Source organism: Colletotrichum higginsianum, chromosome 8 (genome assembly GCF_001672515.1).
Source record: "Colletotrichum higginsianum IMI 349063 chromosome 8, whole genome shotgun sequence".
In the NCBI taxonomy this organism is placed as follows: Eukaryota; Fungi; Ascomycota; class Sordariomycetes; order Glomerellales; family Glomerellaceae; genus Colletotrichum; species Colletotrichum higginsianum.
The window spans coordinates 4,093,775-4,113,657 of record NC_030960.1 but is presented as its reverse complement, the minus strand read 5'-3'; the positions used below and the strand labels follow the sequence as shown (position 1 = coordinate 4,113,657).

At 56.3% G+C, this 19,883-nt stretch overlaps 4 protein-coding genes across 4 annotated transcripts; 2 read left to right on the top strand and 2 right to left on the bottom strand.

Annotated features, from left to right (window-relative positions):
- Window positions 1-869: 869 nt before the first annotated feature.
- Window positions 870-2,592, bottom strand: CH63R_12200 (Asparaginyl-tRNA synthetase; the record flags this gene model as incomplete). The annotated part of the gene is made up of 2 exons (XM_018307174.1): window positions 870-2,087; window positions 2,212-2,592. The coding sequence occupies 2 exons, from the start codon at window positions 2,590-2,592 to the stop codon at window positions 870-872; spliced, it is 1,599 nt and encodes a 532-aa protein (XP_018154015.1).
- A 2,058-nt stretch (window positions 2,593-4,650) lies between these two features.
- Window positions 4,651-5,942, top strand: CH63R_12199 (Mitochondrial chaperone bcs1; the record flags this gene model as incomplete). Its single annotated transcript, XM_018307173.1, has 4 exons — window positions 4,651-4,840; window positions 4,953-5,086; window positions 5,151-5,268; window positions 5,347-5,942. The coding sequence occupies 4 exons, from the start codon at window positions 4,651-4,653 to the stop codon at window positions 5,940-5,942; spliced, it is 1,038 nt and encodes a 345-aa protein (XP_018154014.1).
- A 5,174-nt stretch (window positions 5,943-11,116) lies between these two features.
- CH63R_12198 (Sec23/Sec24 trunk domain-containing protein) lies at window positions 11,117-14,333 on the bottom strand (the record flags this gene model as incomplete). The annotated part of the gene is made up of 4 exons (XM_018307172.1): window positions 11,117-11,203; window positions 11,261-12,791; window positions 12,846-12,943; window positions 12,999-14,333. The coding sequence occupies 4 exons, from the start codon at window positions 14,331-14,333 to the stop codon at window positions 11,117-11,119; spliced, it is 3,051 nt and encodes a 1,016-aa protein (XP_018154013.1).
- Window positions 14,334-15,293: 960 nt separating this feature from the next.
- CH63R_12197 (RNA-metabolising metallo-beta-lactamase) lies at window positions 15,294-18,289 on the top strand (the record flags this gene model as incomplete). Its single annotated transcript, XM_018307171.1, has 2 exons — window positions 15,294-15,439; window positions 15,496-18,289. The coding sequence occupies 2 exons, from the start codon at window positions 15,294-15,296 to the stop codon at window positions 18,287-18,289; spliced, it is 2,940 nt and encodes a 979-aa protein (XP_018154012.1).
- Between the last annotated feature and the right edge of the window lie 1,594 nt (window positions 18,290-19,883).

Here is a 19,883-nt window from a genome sequence, read left to right as displayed (position 1 = left end):
GACACCCCTCTCCGCTTTGTATATCGTTCAAGTCCTTGCACTCCCTCGCCGTCAACGCTTCCAGATGACTTGAACCATTGACACGCACAATGCACCTGTCTCATGAGAGTCGACACCGCTCTTTTCGACACCAAATCTTGAGTAAATAAATGAGAGATGCCTAGACATCTGGTGGTATGTTGTACATATGTGTTGATACATGAAGTTGATACACAGAGTCGTGCGCGGTGACACATCCCGCGAACGCAGACGCATATGTTAAGTACAGAGTCGCAATACACCCATTGCCCAGCGCGGACTACGTTGGGAGGGTGAGCCGTCTGAATGCGTAGCCGTCACAAAACTTGCTTGCCGGAGCATGTCCCTCTGAACGGACCTAACTGTGCAGAGCGTCTACGACCGTCCTGCCCCTTTGACAGACCCTCGCCGGCTTGGACTCTCACCAACTCAGGCTATCGTCGACCAGTCGACTGCCTGCAGTCTTCTTCCCGTTTCCAAGCCTATGAGACCGAGACGCTGGATGCCTCCTCCCGTCCGTAGTACGACGTCACAAGATTTTCCCGTGGGGTCGAAAGTCTGTCACCTGCAAGCCACCGGAGGATAAGACATCGATCTCCGGAGACGGGTCCCAGGCAACACGCCTGGGAGATGAGCCAGAAGGTGTGCACATGCACGAGGTGGCTGTTGGGTCGCGCTCGACCGTTTGGGTAGGACGAGTGCATCGATCACCATGTAACATTAAGTCCGTAAGTGTTTCATCGAGGCCGGCTTCCAGAATCCCAGGTAGGCAAAGGTTAACGAGGGACTATCTCCGTGGGATGGCACAGCCGGTGGTGATTTCGTCCGCGGCCCTCTCTCGGCTGATGGAATCAACAGTCACACCGGCCGAACCAGCGCGGGAATGCCACGACGTCCCTGACGTTGGGGACGCCGACGAGGTAGCTGAGCAGTCTGTCGAAGCCCAGACCGAAACCTCCATGTGGATTGGAGCCCCAACGGCGGAGGTCGACGTACCAGTCCAGATCACCGCCGGTGTGGCCCCCGCGTCCGTCGGCGGCCGGAGAGCCCATGCCACGAGCTTTCATGGTCTCCAAAAGATCTTCCAGGCGATGCTCGCGCATGGAGCCGCCGGCAATTTCACACAAATCAGGCACCAGCAGGTCGAAACAGTCGACCGTATCACCGCCGGGATTCCCGGGGATGCCGCTAGCTGAAGAAGCCGATCTTCGCATGTAGAATGCTTTGATCTCCCTCGGGTAGTGAGTGATAAAGACGGGGGTGTACGCGCCGGGATCGTTGGTGGCACCTAGGGTTTTGGCAAGGAACTTTTCATGCTCCGAGTGCAGGCCGTCCTCCCATGTAGGCCTGAGCTCGAATCGACCTTCCTCGGCCTGAAGTAGCTTGATGGCATCGGCATAAGTGATGCGCGGCCACTTGGAGGCGGGGCTCTGCATCAGGCCCAACCATCGACGCTCCACTTCCTCTATCGGCACGAGATCGTCTTCGGCTGTGCGAGTACTGCCAGGAGCTCGCCGCTGGCGCAGTTCCTGTGCAGCGCGAGTCTTGTATAGACCCATGACCAAGCTGCGTAGCATGTCCTCGACAAGGTCCATGACTTGGTCCATGTCGTCGACGAAGCTCATCTCGGCTTCCAACATATAAAACTCGCTCATGTGTCTCGAGGTATCGCTCCGTTCCGCGCGGAAAGTCGGCGACAATGTCCAGACATCGCCCAGAGACTGTGCCAACGCCTCAAGATGGAGTTGTGTCGACACGGTCAGGTACTTTGGGGAACGAAAGAACAGTTCTGGTACCTTGTCCTTGGCAGCGGTCAAGGCTGTCGGCGCCTCTGTCTCGGCCACGCCCGTGGCAACGTTGAACACCTCGCCTGCTCCTTCGCAGTCCGAGGAAGTGATTATCGGCGGATGGGTCTGCACAAAGTCTCGCGAGGCGAAGAACTGAGTCAAGACGGCGACGGCTTCCGACCGCAGGCGCAAGATGGCGGCGTTTAGCGGTATCCGGGGTCGAAGATGAGGCATGGTGCGTAGGTAGTCGGGGGTCTGGTACTTTTTTTGGATGGGGAAAGTCTGTCTCGAGGGCGATATCAGAAACCATGGACGGAGAGTAAGCAAGAGAAATACAGAAGACTTGCCTTGGCGTCAGAGGGGCCCAGAATCTCGACATGATGGGCTCTCAACTCGTGGCTCTGACCTTCCGTCTTGGAGGGCACCCACGAGCCTCGTAGGCGGACTGCAGCACCGACTCGCAAGTTTGCGCTGGGATATTATCAATAATCAGAACTGCCGAGACAGAGACCAGAGAGAGTAAAGCTAGGGCCCACCTTTCGTCGTGAGTCCTCGAGACCAGCGCCTGAATGGGAGTGCGGGAAGAGCCATCGCCCACGTTGAGGAAGCGTTCCGTCTTCATGTTCCTAACAGACCTGATGTAGCCGTTGAGCACAACATCGTTGACTTCGGCTTCGGGCTTCCAGTCCAGAAACTGTGCAATCGTCTTGCGAGGCGCCGTCGACTGCCATCGACGACCGAGGGGCTGCGTCGAGAGCAGGAATCCCCCGAGCCGTCGGGAGGACATGATGACTGGGGTTCGCATATTCGGGGAGGGATGCCTAGCGTTGCATGTTGGTAGCAAGAAGAGAGAAAGGGCCGTGGCTTCGAGCACCAAAAGCGAAGAGGGGTGCTACTAGACGGCGTGTCGCGTCGTGAGGCGATTGCGGATGACGGCGCAAAGGGACTAGGTATCGCGATGCGACGGACGACTTGGACTGACGGAGGATGACTGAGGCTTGGACCGGGGGGGGAGCTTGGGGAAGGAAAAAAAGAACGTGACCAATAGAAAGCTTCAATTGAATGGAGTGGATCGATGCTGTGATCCCGGTAGTAGATGTACTTATCAGCCAAATCAGAATAATAGGCTTCACAAGTACCTTTACCTACTTCGCCTTGCCTAGGTACCTAGGCTGGCACACTACCAATGCCCCACTGTTGATTAGATACCGTCTTATCCGAGATAAGAGCAACCCCATCATGCGGTACGTGCCAGGGACACTATCCCGTCTCTGGCATCGCAGCGCATCGCATTGCATTTCCTTCACACCACAAAACATACTGTTCATCCCACGCCCTGGACGCCTCAGTCTCCAGCAGACACTCACCACCCGCCCGTGAGCGTTCCAATTCGCAAGTCGCGGTCCGGCTTGCTGTCGCAGTAACCCGGATCCGAGTCCAATTATTGCGGTTGCCCAGCTCCGCCTTGGGACTCACTCCCGAGACACCCAAACACCGGCCACGGTTTACGACTTCGGGATAATGCAGGTCGTCTTTGCTTCACAATCCCAGGACATGGCTCTGGAAGACGGGTAGAGAAACCTTTAGTCTCTCTCCCTCTCTCTCTCTCTTTCTTCCTTGCTTGATGCCCGCGCCGTCGCGCCCTCGAGTTGGATTGAGGCCGCCGGCTCAGCCCAGACTTTTGCCGTCGATCGACTGGGCGACATGTTTCTCCGTGGATGTCGGCATGAGCTCGACTCAAATCACGGGAGAGCAAACGCGCAAACAAAGGAGGACGCCCTGGCCCGCTCCGCTCCGCCAACCGCATCTTTTGTCTCGTCAGTGTGGTCAGACAGACCTGTGGATGAGATGGATGCCCCATGCTTTTCTTCATCACGTCCAACCCCCTGCTAAATCGTCACCCCTTAGTGGGGGTCTAAGAACCATGATGCTGGGTTTTTTGCTTCTTCCATACCAAACTTATTGCTTCTTGTTGTAGGCACTGGACAGCCAGCCCGGGTCAAATCATCAAGGCATGGCCAACCAACTGGCCTTCGCATCACACACACACTCTGTCTGTCTGTCTGTCTTGTCTCTTCCTTTCTCTCTCTTCTCCCTCAACATCATTCCCTGCCTTGGCTCTCTGGCCCCGCCAACATGTCTTTCGGACCCCAGTCGAACGAACGAGACATCTCTGTGGCCTTGACCTCTGTCGCACTACCTGTCCCAACCCTCCTTCTTCCCCAGCTCGCAACGACGCTTCAGGTGGGATCTTGGGCGACAGGAAGATCTCGTATAACTGCGGCAGATTGCAGTAGTATCTCGATCAGATTCCACCTACCAAGACCACGGGAAGCCTGACGTGACACGACCCGGGCTTCTGTATAAGCAAGACATGTTCTCATCACAACCACGGCGGCCAAACCCACCCACCCTCTACGCGCCCTTCTTATACACTACCCTGGAAATGTCGCAGACTTGACTGAGATCCGACAAGTATTGGTTACACTCCCCTCAGTAACCCTTCACCGCTCTCGCTTCTCTTCACTCACTCACTGACTGAGAATCTGAGATGGACACCATGTCATTGTTTCTTTTCCCACCCGTCAGGCGCCGCATTCTATCTTGACTGTTGACTTGCTCTTCGTTGCGAGGGATATACTTAAAGAGTTGCGAGAGACGCCCATGCAAATGTCCTTCTCCCTGGTCCCCTATTCCCCCATGCCATTCATACATGCCACTACTTCTTCTTCTTCTTCTTCTTCTTCCCAATCCATCATAGGCGCCTGCTCTGAATCCAGTCCCTTTCACGTGCTGTTTCTTACATACCGTTGCCGGTGAACTCTGGACGAGCCCACACTTGATAATGCCTTCTTCAAAGCCTTTGAAGATCAAGCCCTCTGAGGTGGCTGCCGACACGAAGAAGAAACTCATCCCAGAGGTCAACAGACACTTCCGGGAAGAGTGGCCGCCGTACTCCGTTCTCTACTCTCAGCCGCTGCTTCAGCTTCCTCTCAGCCGCCCGAGCTTTATTAGCTCAGATCTGCCCAAGTTCTGTGAGTGGCACCTAGAGATCCGTACATTGACACGCGCGCGCGCACACACACACACACACAGAGAGAGAGAGAGAGATTTGTCAAGACGACAGCTAACAACAACCAACGTTAGACGTCGTTCACAGTGACCCTGTTGACTGTGCGCTTGGCTGGGCCCAGACTGAAGGCGTCCGTATCCCCTTCATCTGCGCCGCGAACGAGAAACGACCCGGGGGAGACTGGGAGACGGGTGTGGTTGGTTACGAGGTATGAGAAACAAGACTTTGTACCGGGTTTAGCTTCGACCGTTCCTGACCCCATCGTGTTGCAGGAGAGACTATGCCGCCGGAGCAATCTTTCAGCAACGCTCGCCACGCCCCATCCAGACGCTTACATGGCAACCAACTATCCGATCCCGATGGAAGGGGCTATCTACTCGCCCGATGTCGGTAAGCGCATATATATCTACACATATATAATGTTTCTGATTTGCCGACCATTTGTCAAAGCTGACACGTTCTTAAAAGTCCGATTCCGCCAGTTCCAAGACCGAATCGAGTCGCTCGATATGAAGGACTGGAGGTCGCTCCCCGTTATCTCCATGCCGCCGACGCGATGGCCGAAACTCACAGACCAGGGACGGAAGTACTCCTTCTCGGAGGAGCGAGAGCTGGTGCGGAACAAGATGCGCGCGGCGTTACGGATTTGCGTCTTCAACGGCTACAACCACGTCGTTATCGGCGACTTCGGCCTCGGCAATGGCTACCGAAACCCGCCCAAAGAGCTGGCCGAGCTGTGGCGCGATGTCTTCCTCTACGACCCGGAGCTGAGGGGCCAGTTTCTCGCCGTCATGTTCGCCTTCGAGGACGACAGGCAGTGCACGGCCAAGTGCATTCTCGACGACATTGCCAAGAAGACCAAGAGTAGCAGCAGCAGCAGCAGCTCGTCCAAGAGCAAGTCCAAGAGCTCGTCGTCGTCGTCGTCGAGCTTGAGTGGCAGCTCCTCGAGCCACAAGAGTGACTTCCGAATCTTTAGCGAGATCTTTGCCGACAACGAGATCGCCAGAGTCCGCAGTCAGCCTGACCCGCGCTACGCCTTCTCGGCCATTATGTCGGGCTCTTGACCGACACATGCAACTTGGAGGGCTGGTGGTTGTCTCAGCCACGGGTGCTCAGCATGAACCGACGAGATCGGGGGGGGGGGGAGTGGGGAGACGTACGTCAAGGCGAGCTGTGAAGCGGCATTTCACCCTTGGAGAAAAGTTGTGTGTCTCGCCGTACGACCTGTCATGTCGACGACATCTCTCGGTCACCAAGGAAGGGACGGGGGGTACGTTTGTGTGTCTTGCAACACAGCTATGCAACACCACCACCACCAGACTTTCTCGACTCCCCTGTCCCTGGAACCCCGATTGGCTCACATCGACCGGGTAGGGAGGTACAATTCCTGCATTGTCTGATCAGCTTTTTCGACCTAGCGACCCGCACGCTCGTTTCTTCTTCTGCTCTCTTGGACACGCCGGGGCTGAAAACCCGTCCTTGCAGGACGCGGATCTCCAGGGCACCTGATATATTTTTTGTGGAGTTTTCTTCGATGTGTTGTTTGCTTTTCGACTCTTCAAAAGGGCATGGGACGGAATCTCGTGGCGGGTATTGTTTGCGGTCGACTTGTGGCCAGCGGCGTTGGGAGCTGAAAGCATTGGTCTTGTTTGTCTTGGCTAGGGTAGGGGAATGGGACTCGAAAATCTACTTCTCGGGCGTTTCATTTTTGTTGTTGTTCCGAGCCTTGTTGTTTCTAAATCGTGCTTCTCCCTCCGATTCCCAATCAAGATATAATATTCAAGCATGATGAACTTATCTGTCCCCCCCCCCCCCCTTTTGGCCATGATTTTGAGCACGCAACAAGGGCAACCGGATCAAGGGGTGCATGCGTGTGTATGTGCCTAGAGAGCAAGAACCCCCTTGAGCTTTAATGCCATGATGCATCTTGCGCATTGATCTGCCTAGCTCTTGTCCTGACCTTTCCGATAGGTATGCAAGTACGCCTAGGTTCGGTATCTGTGGTCTCATAGGCGTAGCACAAAGCAGTATACAACATCACGACGCCGTCATTCCGAGCCGGCAGTCTCCACGTCTGACCGTTGAGACTCGGAGCCCTCCGTCCTCTTGCCGAAATAGAAGAAGCATAGTGGCGACGGCAACTTGGGAGTCAGAGCTGTGGAATGGGCAAAGAAACATCTCGTCCGCCCGCGCCCCGTCTAACGAATTTCACGTCCGACTCGCTCATGCTTTTGCTGCAGGTGAGTCAAATGCATCATGTGTGCCTCTTAGGCACGTGCCGCGGCGTGGACTGGAGAAGGAGAAGAAGAAAAAGCAAGTATGCGCTCGACTTGCTCTCATCGATGACTCAAGTAACTCTCCGACTTTCAACTCAACCAAATCAACCTCCCCTTCCAAGGGAGAAGCAAGGTCCTTGTTCTACGCGAGCTCACTCTTTTTTCAGTAAGCCGGTAACAAGAGTAGGGCTGCCGGGGAGAACGTGATCTTCGTCAGGGTTACCGAGCATCCATTGGAAGGGTGGGGAGGGGTATCGGAAGTTGGAAAACACGTCTTCCACCCATGGCTGTACTTGCTTTTTCTTTTTCTCCCTGGAGGGAAGCCTGAATAACCTACCCCAAAGACGCGCAAACAAAGCTGCAGATGTCCTCATCATTACGAGGAGAGAGGGGGAAAGGGGGGGGTTCACATAATCCAAATACCTCAGACTCATCCCATTCCCCTGTCCGCATGTTAGATCTTTTGACTGGGGGGGTGGGAGGGGACCAGCCTTTCGATTGCGGCCCCCGATATTTCGGGTATCACAACGTGTCCTCTGCCGCACTCCTTCACATACTCGATCTCCCTGGGTAGGCAGCGAGCCTTTTTTGCTCCCGACAAACAATACGCGCCGCTCAGGTAGCCAGCAGCTACGTTGGTCTGCCGAGGCGGGGGGCCGCGGTGGTGACCAGATCAGGATCAAGGCAAGTTTTCTTCTGTCATTTATCAGTTCCCCCCCTTTTCATCCCCTTCCAAATTACCAAAAAAATTAAAAAGGGCGGCATTTGTGATCTATTCTATGCCATCTTTGTACGACGTCCAATACGGCCGAGACACGGGCGCCTCATCTACGGCCTTTTAGTCGCGCGGGAAGACTGTTGCTCGAAGGGTTTGGATCATGGTTGCGCACTTTTCTTTTAAACCACCCCTCCTTTCCAAAAGCCCCCTCGAGAAGAAGCAAAACCGAACAACCTCCCGATCCCATGGCATCGCAACTTTTCCCCAAGGGACGTGGAGGGTTACGGGGGACAGAAAGAGGAAATATCTTTCAAACACCTCTCTCCCACCCTCCCCTGAGATGACGCCACAACGACGGCCCCAACCATGCGGAGCCCGCGGAGGCCACTTTGAGGTCATCGTCGAGGCCTCTTGCGCGCGCGTGTGCCCTTCCGTCGTTTCGATCCAACCACGCCCTTCGTCCGCGAAGCTGCAGGCCTCGGGCGTGGGGTGCCTCCCTCCCTGCCCATTCCCCGATGTGGTCCATCTAACGAGAAAACGCTGCTCGTGGGTCAGGGGTAGTGGGATTTGAATATGTGTAAGGCATCCTCCCGCAAGGACAGTCCCTTTCGGGATGTCATACATGGTATACCTGTAAACCACGAGAGCTGTGACTTGCACTCGTCCTTGAGTGTATGGCGACGGTCCAGGGGGGGGGGGGGGGTGCAGCTCAATCCTTGGCTGATTCGGCAACCAGGCTGGGAGCGCTACTTTCTGTAGCCTCCCTTCCCCGTCTGCTTGAGGAGCCTTTTACCCTCCTGGGCCAGCCAAATCGCCGGCGCATCGTTATCATGCATCTTTGAGGAACGGCGCGGGTGGGACGAACGTGCATCCGGTCTGTAGGGGCGCCAGCAACCCAATCGACTGACTGCTGCATGCGAGCCATGACAGAAGGTACATACAAGACAAGACTTGGGACGAACCCTAGAGCGGGGGAGCGGGGGACTTTGTCCTGAATGAGGTCTCCCGGCAGAAACGCGACATCTCGCCCGCGCTCGACTAATGGACTTGGAATCAGTCGGCCATCGTCATCATCGTCATCTCATCGCCATAGACGATAGGACGAGAAGGAGTGTGTGTCGTTCGCTGCGAGACGGCGTGCCCGTAACGCACCGAGCCGCGGGTGCTTCCTCATCTGGTATATCGAGGCGCCCCAAGACCCAGCAAGGCGTATCCCGGATGGAGATCCCGCCCTACGCTACGACGGGGAGGGAGCAGGGGGTCCCCGAGGCCCTTGAGACATGGATCCATGTACGCCTCGAAAAAGAGCGAGGGAGAGGGGACCGAGATGCATAGCCAAGGGGACATATCTCTTGAGGTCGCGCGGGTACAGTATGTAAAGGAAAACACGGTTTAAAAACACAGCATGAGTGCTACGCCTAGCACTGAAAACAGAATATGGTTTCCGTGGTAAATGAGAAACGCAGTCTTGCTGCTGGAGGGAGAAGAGACGATGGGAAAGATGCGTGCCTCTCGCACAACACGGAAGAAAAAGCAGCTTGCAGCGATCTCCATCAGGGATCTTGTAGATAGAGCCTGCGCAGATCCGATTCCTACACCCCGTTTCATTCCCAATACATCTCATCGGCACCCCTGGGCTATCTTCTCTTGGTTTGATACTGCACCCACAAGGCCCGATGGGGAGCGGCTGCCCAACCCCGGCCGATCCTATCCACCCCATATTGTCCCTGTTCAGATCATGCACAACAACGCAACCCGATCATCGAGGCGCGGGATCATAGTCAAGGTGAAGAGGGAGTGGGAGGACACACACAAACATACACACACACACACACTCACGGAAGTCTGCATGTTTCACCATCCCAGACACCGTCGACGACCATTCGTTCGCTCCCTCCCCCCTCGCCCCTTCGCCACGGTACCAACACTGGGAGAAATCACGGGTATGGACAGGAATCACAGCAGAAAGCCCAAACATTCAAGAAGAGGGATAGATAGGGCAAGAGGTAGGCTTCTTCGCTAAGCCCAAACGGTCTCTACGTACTCGGATGGGATGGGATGTCTTACCCCGAGGGCACAACCGACAAGGCATATGTCGTAATCCGCAGCCGTCCGCTCGCAACGTCGTGGGGAGGGGTGTTTGGCAAGGAAAAGACGGTATGCTGCCACTCCTCATTCCTTACCGTGTTGTTTCCCCTTCCGGAGCTTGTCCCCCTTACCCCCCCTCACCCCTTTGCTGCTATTGGGCGGGGCCGGGTTCGAGAAGCTGTCACATCTCACTTCTACGTCTCCAATTACTCAAGAGCTGGTATTTTCGTCGGTCCGTGAGGGATTACATGTGAGTGGCAACGGACGAGCCTACCCCTTGTTGGGCTGGACGGAAACGATGTCTTGCACTGAGCCTCAGGACCTCTTGGGACGCGGGCACGCAGGGGAGAAGGACACAGCCGTTCGCTGCCCGGGCAACAAGAAGCGGTATTGACGGGCTCTTGCATGACATGGTACGATTTGGGCTTCCCGATAAGGACTCTCTGAGGACTGGCAGTGCCCGGGCGAGACTGAGACTAGCAGACTGAGATACGCGTAGCGACACAATACACATAGCTCGCCAGCGAGAGGCCACTTCCGGCTCCGATCATGACTCTCACATTCGTCGACCAGCAACCCGAATCATCGCCGCTCATCGCTCCCCCTACCACCACAATATCCAGGACAGTGCTACGCGGGTTTCTTCGTGTCCTCCAAGAGGAATGGAGCCTGTGCATGTTGCTTCTTTGCCCCGTCGTCTTTGAATGCTAAAGTCGCCATTGATGACACACGGGACCCAGTTACTCACCAAGATGAAAGTGCGAGAAGGTCATGGGCGTCATGGACGCGGAAAGCCCGCCGAGCTGGTCTGTTAGGACATGTTCATCTCCAGCATATATCACAGTCCCTTCGGGGAGGGAGCCAAGCACGACAGTCAATCCTTTTATCATCATCAGTAACCTACCTGTCCGTCACTACAGTGGAATATGCTGGAGAACCTGTGGTAATGTCGTATATGTTTGACGCATAATGGTCAGGAGGCTCTGCTAGAGAGGTGCCCGTTCATGTTTGATTGCTTTTTTTTTCTTTTCCATTGATTCGATTCCATCCCCCGACACCCAATGTATATGCAGTTCTTACAACGCTCAAAACATTCAAAGTTGACTCACACACCATATCCACCCTCCTCCCAGGCAAGGGCTGCTTGCCCCACGCCTTACCAATAGTTAGGTCTCAGGCCGGCGAAGCCTGCTAGCGCGTTGGCGTCCGTTAACGGGTCGTCTCTCTTTCTCTGTCCGGACAGCTGCGATGGTTGGTTAGTAACAAAGACACTAAACATGGACGGGGGACGGGGTCGTACTTCGAGCTGGACGCTCCTGTGGAGGTGCACAAGCCAGTCGACGTAGCTCTGCGCCTCATTGTTCCTGTCCTCGACGAGCATGCGCGCGAACTCGTACTCGGCGCCGTCGATGCCCTGTCTCGCGAGCTGGATGCCCAGCCCCTTGGACCCGCGCATCGTCTTGAGGAACTCGATGATGTTGCGCACCTGCGCGTTGAGGTGCGTCTGGAGAATGGGCAGCGAAGACGTATACGCGTCGAGGCTCTGCAACGTCGTTTTATCCTCGCCGAACAGGTCGGCGATAAGGTTCGGCGATGTCTGCGCGTGGAACCACATAAGACACTGCTGGCCGTTGTCGACGAGGTACACACCGCCGGGCTCGACGCGAGAGAAGGACGTGCGGATCGCGGGCGGCACCCGGAGGTGGCCCGACTCATCGGGAAACCCGTCTTCTGGCGCGAGGTTGTGCAGCGGGATCATGCGTGGGTAGAGGTACAGGCTCAGCTCTTTGGCGCCCATGGACCGGATCATGCGCATCTCGTGCACTCGGCGGTCGGAGCTCTCGTTACCGCCCTTGAAGGCGCGGCACTTAAGGAGACCAAGCATATACATGGAGAACTCCTTCAGTTTCTCGGGCATGACCAGCTGGCCGTCTGGTTGGGCCGACGTCAGGAAGTTCTTGCGGTACGCCGACAGGATGTCGATCGTGCGCTCCGTCAAGTGGTTACGGACGTCCTTTAGCGACGCAGAGGTCGTCGCCAGTTTTGTGCTCGCCTCCTTGGCCAGGATTGTGAAGACGGCATCTTGGTCGATAAACTTGACACTGTCTCTCGGGTTGTCGCAGACGCTGGCGATGACGTTGGAGCAGCGCACTCTGCGCTGGCCAGAGGCTGTGGTGTACAGCAACGCCGACTGGAAATGGGCGTCGAGTTTCGAGTCCAGCTTGCCGTCGTAGGAAAAGGTCACGCCCATGGCCTTGTCGGCGTCAATGACTCCGATCTCAAGGTCGGCGCCAAACGTGTGGTGGATGAAGTTGCCATGGTAGCCGTTAATCTGCAGGCCGTTGGAGCAGCGGACCTTCATCAGCGCCTGGAAACCAGTCTCGCGCGTAACCGCGTGCTTGATCTCCATCGACAGCTTCGTGTTGTCGCGCGCACCGATGAAGTTAGGGTAGTAAAACGTCTCGCCGCCAGTCGACGCGGCGACGTGACCGACGGTAGCAATATCCAGATAGCCGCCAGACGGCGAGGCAAGGAAGAAGTCGGCACCGATACCGCTGGCCACCATCTTCTCCGCCAGCTTCTTCCACGCCGGGTGCTCCGTGGAGAAGAGCTTCTTGTCAATCTCGCCTCCCGGGTGCTTACCATCGTCCCGAAGGAAGAGGCGGCCAGGGCCCCAAGTAGGCAGCGCGGCTAGAGAGCAAACAATCTTACCTCCTGTCTTCTCCAACGCGGCGACGGCAGAGTTGAGGGTAGCAAGGAGGGCTGGTTCGGGGTTCTTGATGTTGGAGAACATTGTGGGCAGTATAGTAAGTAGTGATGTGATGACGTCCCTGGAGCGCATGTCAGTCAGTATGTCATCTGCCATTTGTCGAGTGTGGTCTTACTTGGACTCGTAAGGGTCGACGAAGAGGCCGTCACTCAGGGGCACGAAAGGGTCTTCCAGATCAGGCATGATCATCATCTGTGCCTGGTCCAGAGCGGGCTGTGTTTGTCAGTTAGTCCACGCTCATCTACAGCCATGATGGACAACAACTCACGTTAACGTTGTAGAAGTGGATGTCCTTGTCGTAGGTTACGAAGCCGACCTTGGCACCAGGAGGTATCCTCCGCTTGGGCTCGCCGTCCTCATCCCTCTCGGCATCTTCACCGCCATACAGGGCGGCAACGATGCCCTCACAGAAAGACTCGATGAAACCCTTGTTGAAGGACTCCTGGGTGACATCAATTACAAACAGCCAGCGCAGGCCGGTGGGCTCTTTCGTCCAGTACTCCTTGGGCACGACGAACTCAACAGTGCCCCTGGTCAGCTCTGGCCGCTGATCACGGTCCACTCTGACACCTTGGGGAGTGAGTGCGGAGAAGTATTCGGACGGGGTATCATTGGGGTAGGTGCACAGGTTGCAAACAAACTTGTTGCCGCCGGACCGGAACATCATGAAGGGGTTGATGTAAGCTCTGCAGCGGCGACATCTCGGGGGGCCAGAGTCGCCAAAGTCAAGAACCGGAATTTCGAGCTCGCCGGGCTGCAGGGGAGCCATGGGCTGCAACAAGAGACCCATGGGAAGGCCGGTCAGAGCCAGGCCCTCAGCATTGGAGGGGATGCTGTTCAGCGTCAGCCGCGCGAACTTGGGCGAGGCATTGCCCTGGTCGAAGGCAACGTATGACACCGTCGCGGGAGGGGGCAGGTGCTTCTCAAAGGTAGGATAGACGTTAGAAAAGTAGTGCTGTTGCAGGGCGTCACGGGAGAGCGGCACGCTAGGCAGGTCATCGAGGGACAGCTTCTGATGGCCGGAGGTCTGGACCACTGCCGGCGGTCCAGCCGAGTCGGAGCCGTTCCGGGTAGCGAATTCGGCGGGGGACGCGGGGATACCGGGTGTGAATGTTTGGCCAGCAGCGACAGGGAATTGATTCATCTGGGCGAACTGGGCCTGCGAGGGATCATTCAGGAAGGCGGTGGCATTCGTGCCGGCCGGGGGGATGCCGTTGAAGGCCTGCGAGGAGCCTGTCGCCTCGACTTGGTGGTATGCGTGGCGGTCCTTCTTCTTCCTTCTGGCCGTGCCTTGGCCGTCGCCGAGCGACATGCCTCCCATTTGCGCCGCTAAGCTGTCCTGTGACTGGAAACCCGGGCTCTGCGCGTATTCCTGGCCCGGAGCACCATAGGGCTGACCCTGAGGCGGCACTGAACCAGGCTGACCGCCATAGTATTGTTGTTGTCCAGGGGTGGGAGGGCTTCCGTAGGCTGCTCCCTGTTGATACTGCTGCCCCGCGATGGGAGGGGAGAACTGGGGAGGTGCGGGTTGTGTCGATCGATTCGGGTTGGAGGGGTCCTGCTCGCCCTGGCCCAGCTGATGATACATGCTGAAGTCAGACATGTTTGCAGATTTCGTTTATGGCGACCGGAGGACTTTGAAGATACGATGCGTGATTTAAGACTCGTCCGTTGTCGAATAGTCGGGAGGGAAGAAGAGGCTCGAATTGTAATGGGAGTGGCTTGCGAGATGAGGTCGAAGAGACAGACAGGTGGCTGTAGCTCTTGTGCGCCGTTGGCTATGAAGAGGGGAAATCGCAGGGAAATTCGTCGTCATGCGCGCACGCAATTAAGAGTGCGCCATTCTCTGGAATAGGCGAGGTCTGAAGAAGTTTTGTGGCAGCAGTTTTCGACGACAAGCCGAACTTGATCGAGAGCAACAGCTTGGAATTGTGTCCCCTTTCCAACAGAACACTACCGGCCGAACCTACGAATCGACAGGGATCTGGCCCAAATTGAACACGATAACTTTCCGATATGTTTTTCCAGGCCCGACATTCGTCCCGTACCTGGCCAATCCGGAAGCTTCCCCCCCTTCTATAGCTGGCCCGTTGGATCCAACGGAGCCGTAGCTGTACCCACTCCCTGCAAGATAATGGAGCATTGGCCATTTCGGGATCGGGACAATGCCACCGCCGCTCCGAGGTCACCGCCGCCAGCCATGTGAAGGAGTGCCCCACATCCGGATGACGGACCTTCCAGTTCCTGGAGCTTCAGCTGGCCCCTGCGCTTCTGCTGTTGGCCTGCTGCATCTTTGCGGTACGTACCTATCTGTCCATTCGCCTAGTGCATCCAGCACCCTGGACTTTGGGAACTGGATTCTTTTACGCGACAATCCGAACCTCCAAGCCTAACATCACCCTCCCCAGTACCGACCGACGACGCCCCTTGATCTGCACTGCACCTGCGCCATGGTCATCGCCCATACCGCTGGATCGTGAAGCGAATTTGGTGTCGAAATAACTTCAAGGAGGTCGCCCCTTGGACGACTATGCATCGCGGCTCTGCTGCATAGACCCCAAACATGTTTACCTTCTGCCCTCTGCAGGGCGCTCTGTCCGAGTCGGCGGCGTCACAGTCGATCCTCGAGCTCGATGGAGGCGTCAAGATCCTCATCGATCTCGGGTGGGACGAGTCCTTTGACGTCGAGAAGCTCCAGGAGCTTGAAAAGTAGTCGCCCTCACCCCCCCAGCCTCTGCGCTTCCCAAAGACTGACTCTTGCGCAGACAGGTCCCGACACTGTCACTCATCCTCTTGACGCACGCCACAGCATCGCATTTGGCCGCCTTCGCCCATTGCTGCAAGAACTTTCCCTTGTTCACGCGAATCCCTGTCTACGCGACGCGACCCGTCATCGACTTGGGCCGTACTTTGACCCAAGATCTCTATGCCTCGACTCCTCTAGCCGCAACCAAGATACCCCACGGTTCTTTAAACGAAGCCGCCTATTCCTTTTCTCAACAACCCACGGCAGACAGCGATTTCCTGCTCCAAGCACCGACCCCCGAAGAAATCACCCGGTACTTTTCTCTCATCCAGCCCCTCAAATACTCGCAGCCACACGAGCCTCTACCGTCGCCCTTCTCCCCGCCGCTCAATGGACTCATGATCACGGCCTACAACGCGGGCCACAGTCTCGGAGGAACGATATGGCACATCCAGCACGGCCTTGAGTCGATCGTCTACGCCGTCGACTGGAACCAGGCCAAGGAAAACGTGTTTGCTGGAGCAGCTTGGTTAGGCGGTGCGGGAGGCGGCGGCGCCGAAGTCATCGAACAACTGCGCAAACCGACGGCGCTCGTCTGTAGTAGTCGAGGTGCAGAGAAGGTAGCCCAGGCTGGTGGTCGTGCGAAACGTGATGAACAGCTGGTCGACATGATCAAGACATGCGTTAGCCGAGGTGGTACTGCCCTTGTCCCGGTAGACTCAAGCGCACGCGTTCTGGAAATTGCATATCTGCTCGAGCATGCTTGGAGAGTAGACTCGGAATCGGACAATAGCAGTCTGAAATCAGCCAAGCTTTACCTGGCCGGACGGAACATGTCGAGCACCCTGCGGTATGCACGAAGCATGCTGGAATGGATGGACGATAACATCGTGCGTGAATTCGAGTCGGTTGCGGATGGGCAGCGCAGAACGAACGGCGCAGAAGCCAAGAGCAAAGAAGGGGTGCCGTTCGACTTTAGATATCTAAAGTTGGTAGAGCGTCGAGCCCAGATCGAGAAGCTACTTTCCGGGTCCGGCGATAATGTCCAGGCGGAGGGTAGAGTCATTCTCGCTAGCGACGATACTCTAGAGTGGGGTTTCTCGAAAGACTTGATCCGTGGGCTCGCGAAGGATTCCAGGAACCTGGTCATCTTGACGGACAAGCCGGCGAAATCGCGCGCTGAACAGCCTTCAATAGCGAGAACGCTGTGGGATTGGTGGACTGAGCGCCGAGATGGCGTTTCGGTTGAACAGTCTAGCAATGGCAATAGCATCGAGCTGGTGTATGGCGGTGGAAGAGAGCTTGAGGTTCAAGAGGCCAAGAGACAGGCCCTGGAGGGAGATGAGCTCAACGTTTACCAGCAGTGGCTTGCCACACAACGCCAGCTTCAGGCTACATTACAGAGTGGCGGCGGCGCATCATTGCAAGCGCCCGCAGACGCTGCTGATGACGTCTCGTCGGAGTCCTCCTCCGACTCGGGCGAGTCCGACAACGAACGGCAGGGCAAAGCCCTCAACATCTCAACGACCATGGGCCAAGCGACGCGCAAGAAGGTCGTTCTGACTGACGAAGACCTTGGTATCAATATTCTTACCAAGAAGCGAGGCGCGTACGACTTTGATGTCAGGGGCAAGAAAGGACGCGAGAAGTCCTTCCCTCTCGTCATGCGGAGGAGACGCGACGACCAGTTTGGAGACGTTATCCGGCCCGAAGACTACTTGCGAGCCGAAGAAAAGGAGGAGGAGGCGCAGGAAAATGTCGAACTGCGAGGAGACGGCGACGACGATCGACTCGGTAAGAAGCGCAAATGGGACGATGGAAACAACAGGGCGTCAAACAAGCGCCAGAACAACCGGGCAGCCTCTGCAGACGACTTGGACGCCAACGCTGCGGGTGATGACTTGACCGACGAGCTTGACGACGTGGAGGACACGGTCGAGGAGGAGATACAGGGCCCGTCTAAGTTGTTGGTATCAAGAGAAAAGGTCATGGTCAACCTTCGCATTGGGTTTGTCGACTTCAGCGGACTGCACGACAAGAGGAGTCTGAACATGCTCATCCCGTTGATCCAGCCTAGGAAGCTCATCTTGGTGGGCGGCACGCCGGATGAGACGACGGCGCTCGCGACGGACTGCAAAAAGCTCCTGGCACAGCACACGGGAGCCTCGGAGGAGAACGGAATCGACGTGTACACGCCTGCCATGGGCACTTGGGTGGATGCCAGCGTTGATACGAACGCCTGGGTGGTCAAGCTGGCCGACAACCTCGTCAAGAAGCTCAAGTGGCAGAATGTCCGCGGGCTGGGTGTCGTGACGGTCACGGGTCAGCTCATTGCGGAGGCCTTGGCCAAGGATAAGCTCCCGGAAAAGGACGACGGGGCCAACAAAAGGCAGAAGACGGAGGCAGAAGACGCCGACGTCGACGCCGACGAGGCCGTCAAGGATGAGCACCAGGAGACACAGGTCGAAAAGGCAGAGGAGGCAGAGGAGATTGAGGTGGTCCCGACGCTGGACCTCTTGCCCTCCAACATGGCGTCGGCGGTTCGTTCCGTGGCCCAGCCGCTCCACGTGGGCGACCTGAGGCTCACAGACCTTCGGCGGGCGATGCAGTCGGCGGGCTACACGGCCGAGTTCCGTGGCGAGGGGACACTGGTCATCAACGGCGCGGTGGCGGTACGCAAGACAAGCACGGGCAAGGTGGAGGTGGAGAGCGTGGGCATCGCGGACGCGGCGACGATGATGCAGCACCGCAGTACCTTCTATGAGGTCAAGCGGATGATTTACGATGGCCTGGCAGTCGTGGCCGGGGCATAAGGGGATAAAGGAATGCGTTCACGCGAGGTTTGTCCTAGCAGCCCTCCCGTCCAGTGATTGGACATGTACTTGTGTTTTGTAGCATTAAGATGGCTTGTCTGCGATGAGACGTCCTAGACGGGTTCAGATGGTCTGCGATGGAGCTTGAGAGTCTGATCTCAAGACTCTTTGGTGCCTGTGAAGCGATGTCTCGAACATTATAGTAGTTTGCAAGGAATTGATGAGATGAACTTAATACTACACGGCATGAGCTCCCAATGCGAGAGCATGACATCTGGTGACAGGTGCAATGGTTTCGGACGCTGCGCATGAGAAGCATGCTGTCCCCTCACAGGAAAGATCTCCGTGCGACCGCATGTGAGAGACAGAAAGAAAAAAAGAAAAAGAAAAAACAAGTGCGCATATGGGACGTCCGGGAACTTCTTGCCTGTTCATGGAAATCGTCTGGTGTTGTTGCTACGTCCGATCATGGAACACCGCTGGTCCCGAAGTGCAGGGGCCAAAGGAAACAAGATTGTTCAGGTCGTGTCTTAGGTCTTACTGGGGAGTGAGTTTGGGTTGTTGAAGGTTTATGTCCGTTTGGTTTTGGGCTGGGTTGTCGCAAAGCAGACCTTGGCAAGGCATCGAGGTGACGATGCATGTAGAGATGGATGATTTGGGTCTACAGAGTAGGAGCAAAGGCATGCTGATGATTTGGAGGTCCCCGGTCGAGCCCCATGTTTCCGAGGCCGCCGATATTGCGAACGACGAGCTTGAGCCTCGTGTTGGTGAGATGACCTGCGAACCTTGGGAGCACGCGCTTTGTAACCCGTCTTTACGAGGGTGGGATCGGCTTTTCTATTGACTAAACAATCTCAAAGCAGCACGAGATGATGCAATTACGGAGAGGATCTCGGAATTTCACTTTCAAAGGAAACTTATTCACAAAGGCCCAATGCGAGGTTTTTTTTAAGGTTAACTCGGGACGAGAACGATGTTTTAGATAATCTCATGTAAAACATAAAAAAATATAAACATATAAACAATTTTGTTTTCTGCGCAATCTCTTTCAGAATTTTCGGCGGATGGGGGCATGAGCATGATGAGCATGAAGGAACAGATTGCGAAGCCCGCGGCGCCCTTCCGTGCCGTGCCGCGACGGGGGGCGCAAGAGGTTCTTGGCAAGCCGCCACCGCCGCAGTGAACATTGACTGCAGCAGAAAAGAGAAGCGAAACACCCGAAATTGCGCACACGCGTAGTGATGGGGGGTTCATCCCAGGGGGAGCCGGCAGCGGCGATGAGCTGGGCTGGGCTGGGAATACCTGTGTTGAGGAACGGAGGGCCTTGCGAATTGGGGGCGACGATGGGGGTTGGCAGCTGAGGGCATCCCTTCCACGTCATGTCGTGAGAGATTGATTGCATCAGAGGAGGAGATGGTCTTTGAGTAGAATTGTGACGGATGGGCTGCTTCGCGTGCAAGTACGAAGTTGAGCTCGTGCACAGAGTAGAACACTCGGAATGCACCGGCGGACGAAGCTAGATGCATGCATCACATGGCCCGGTCTGTGTGAGTGCGACGGGAATAAGAGGCACAGCGTGGAAGGATGAACAAGT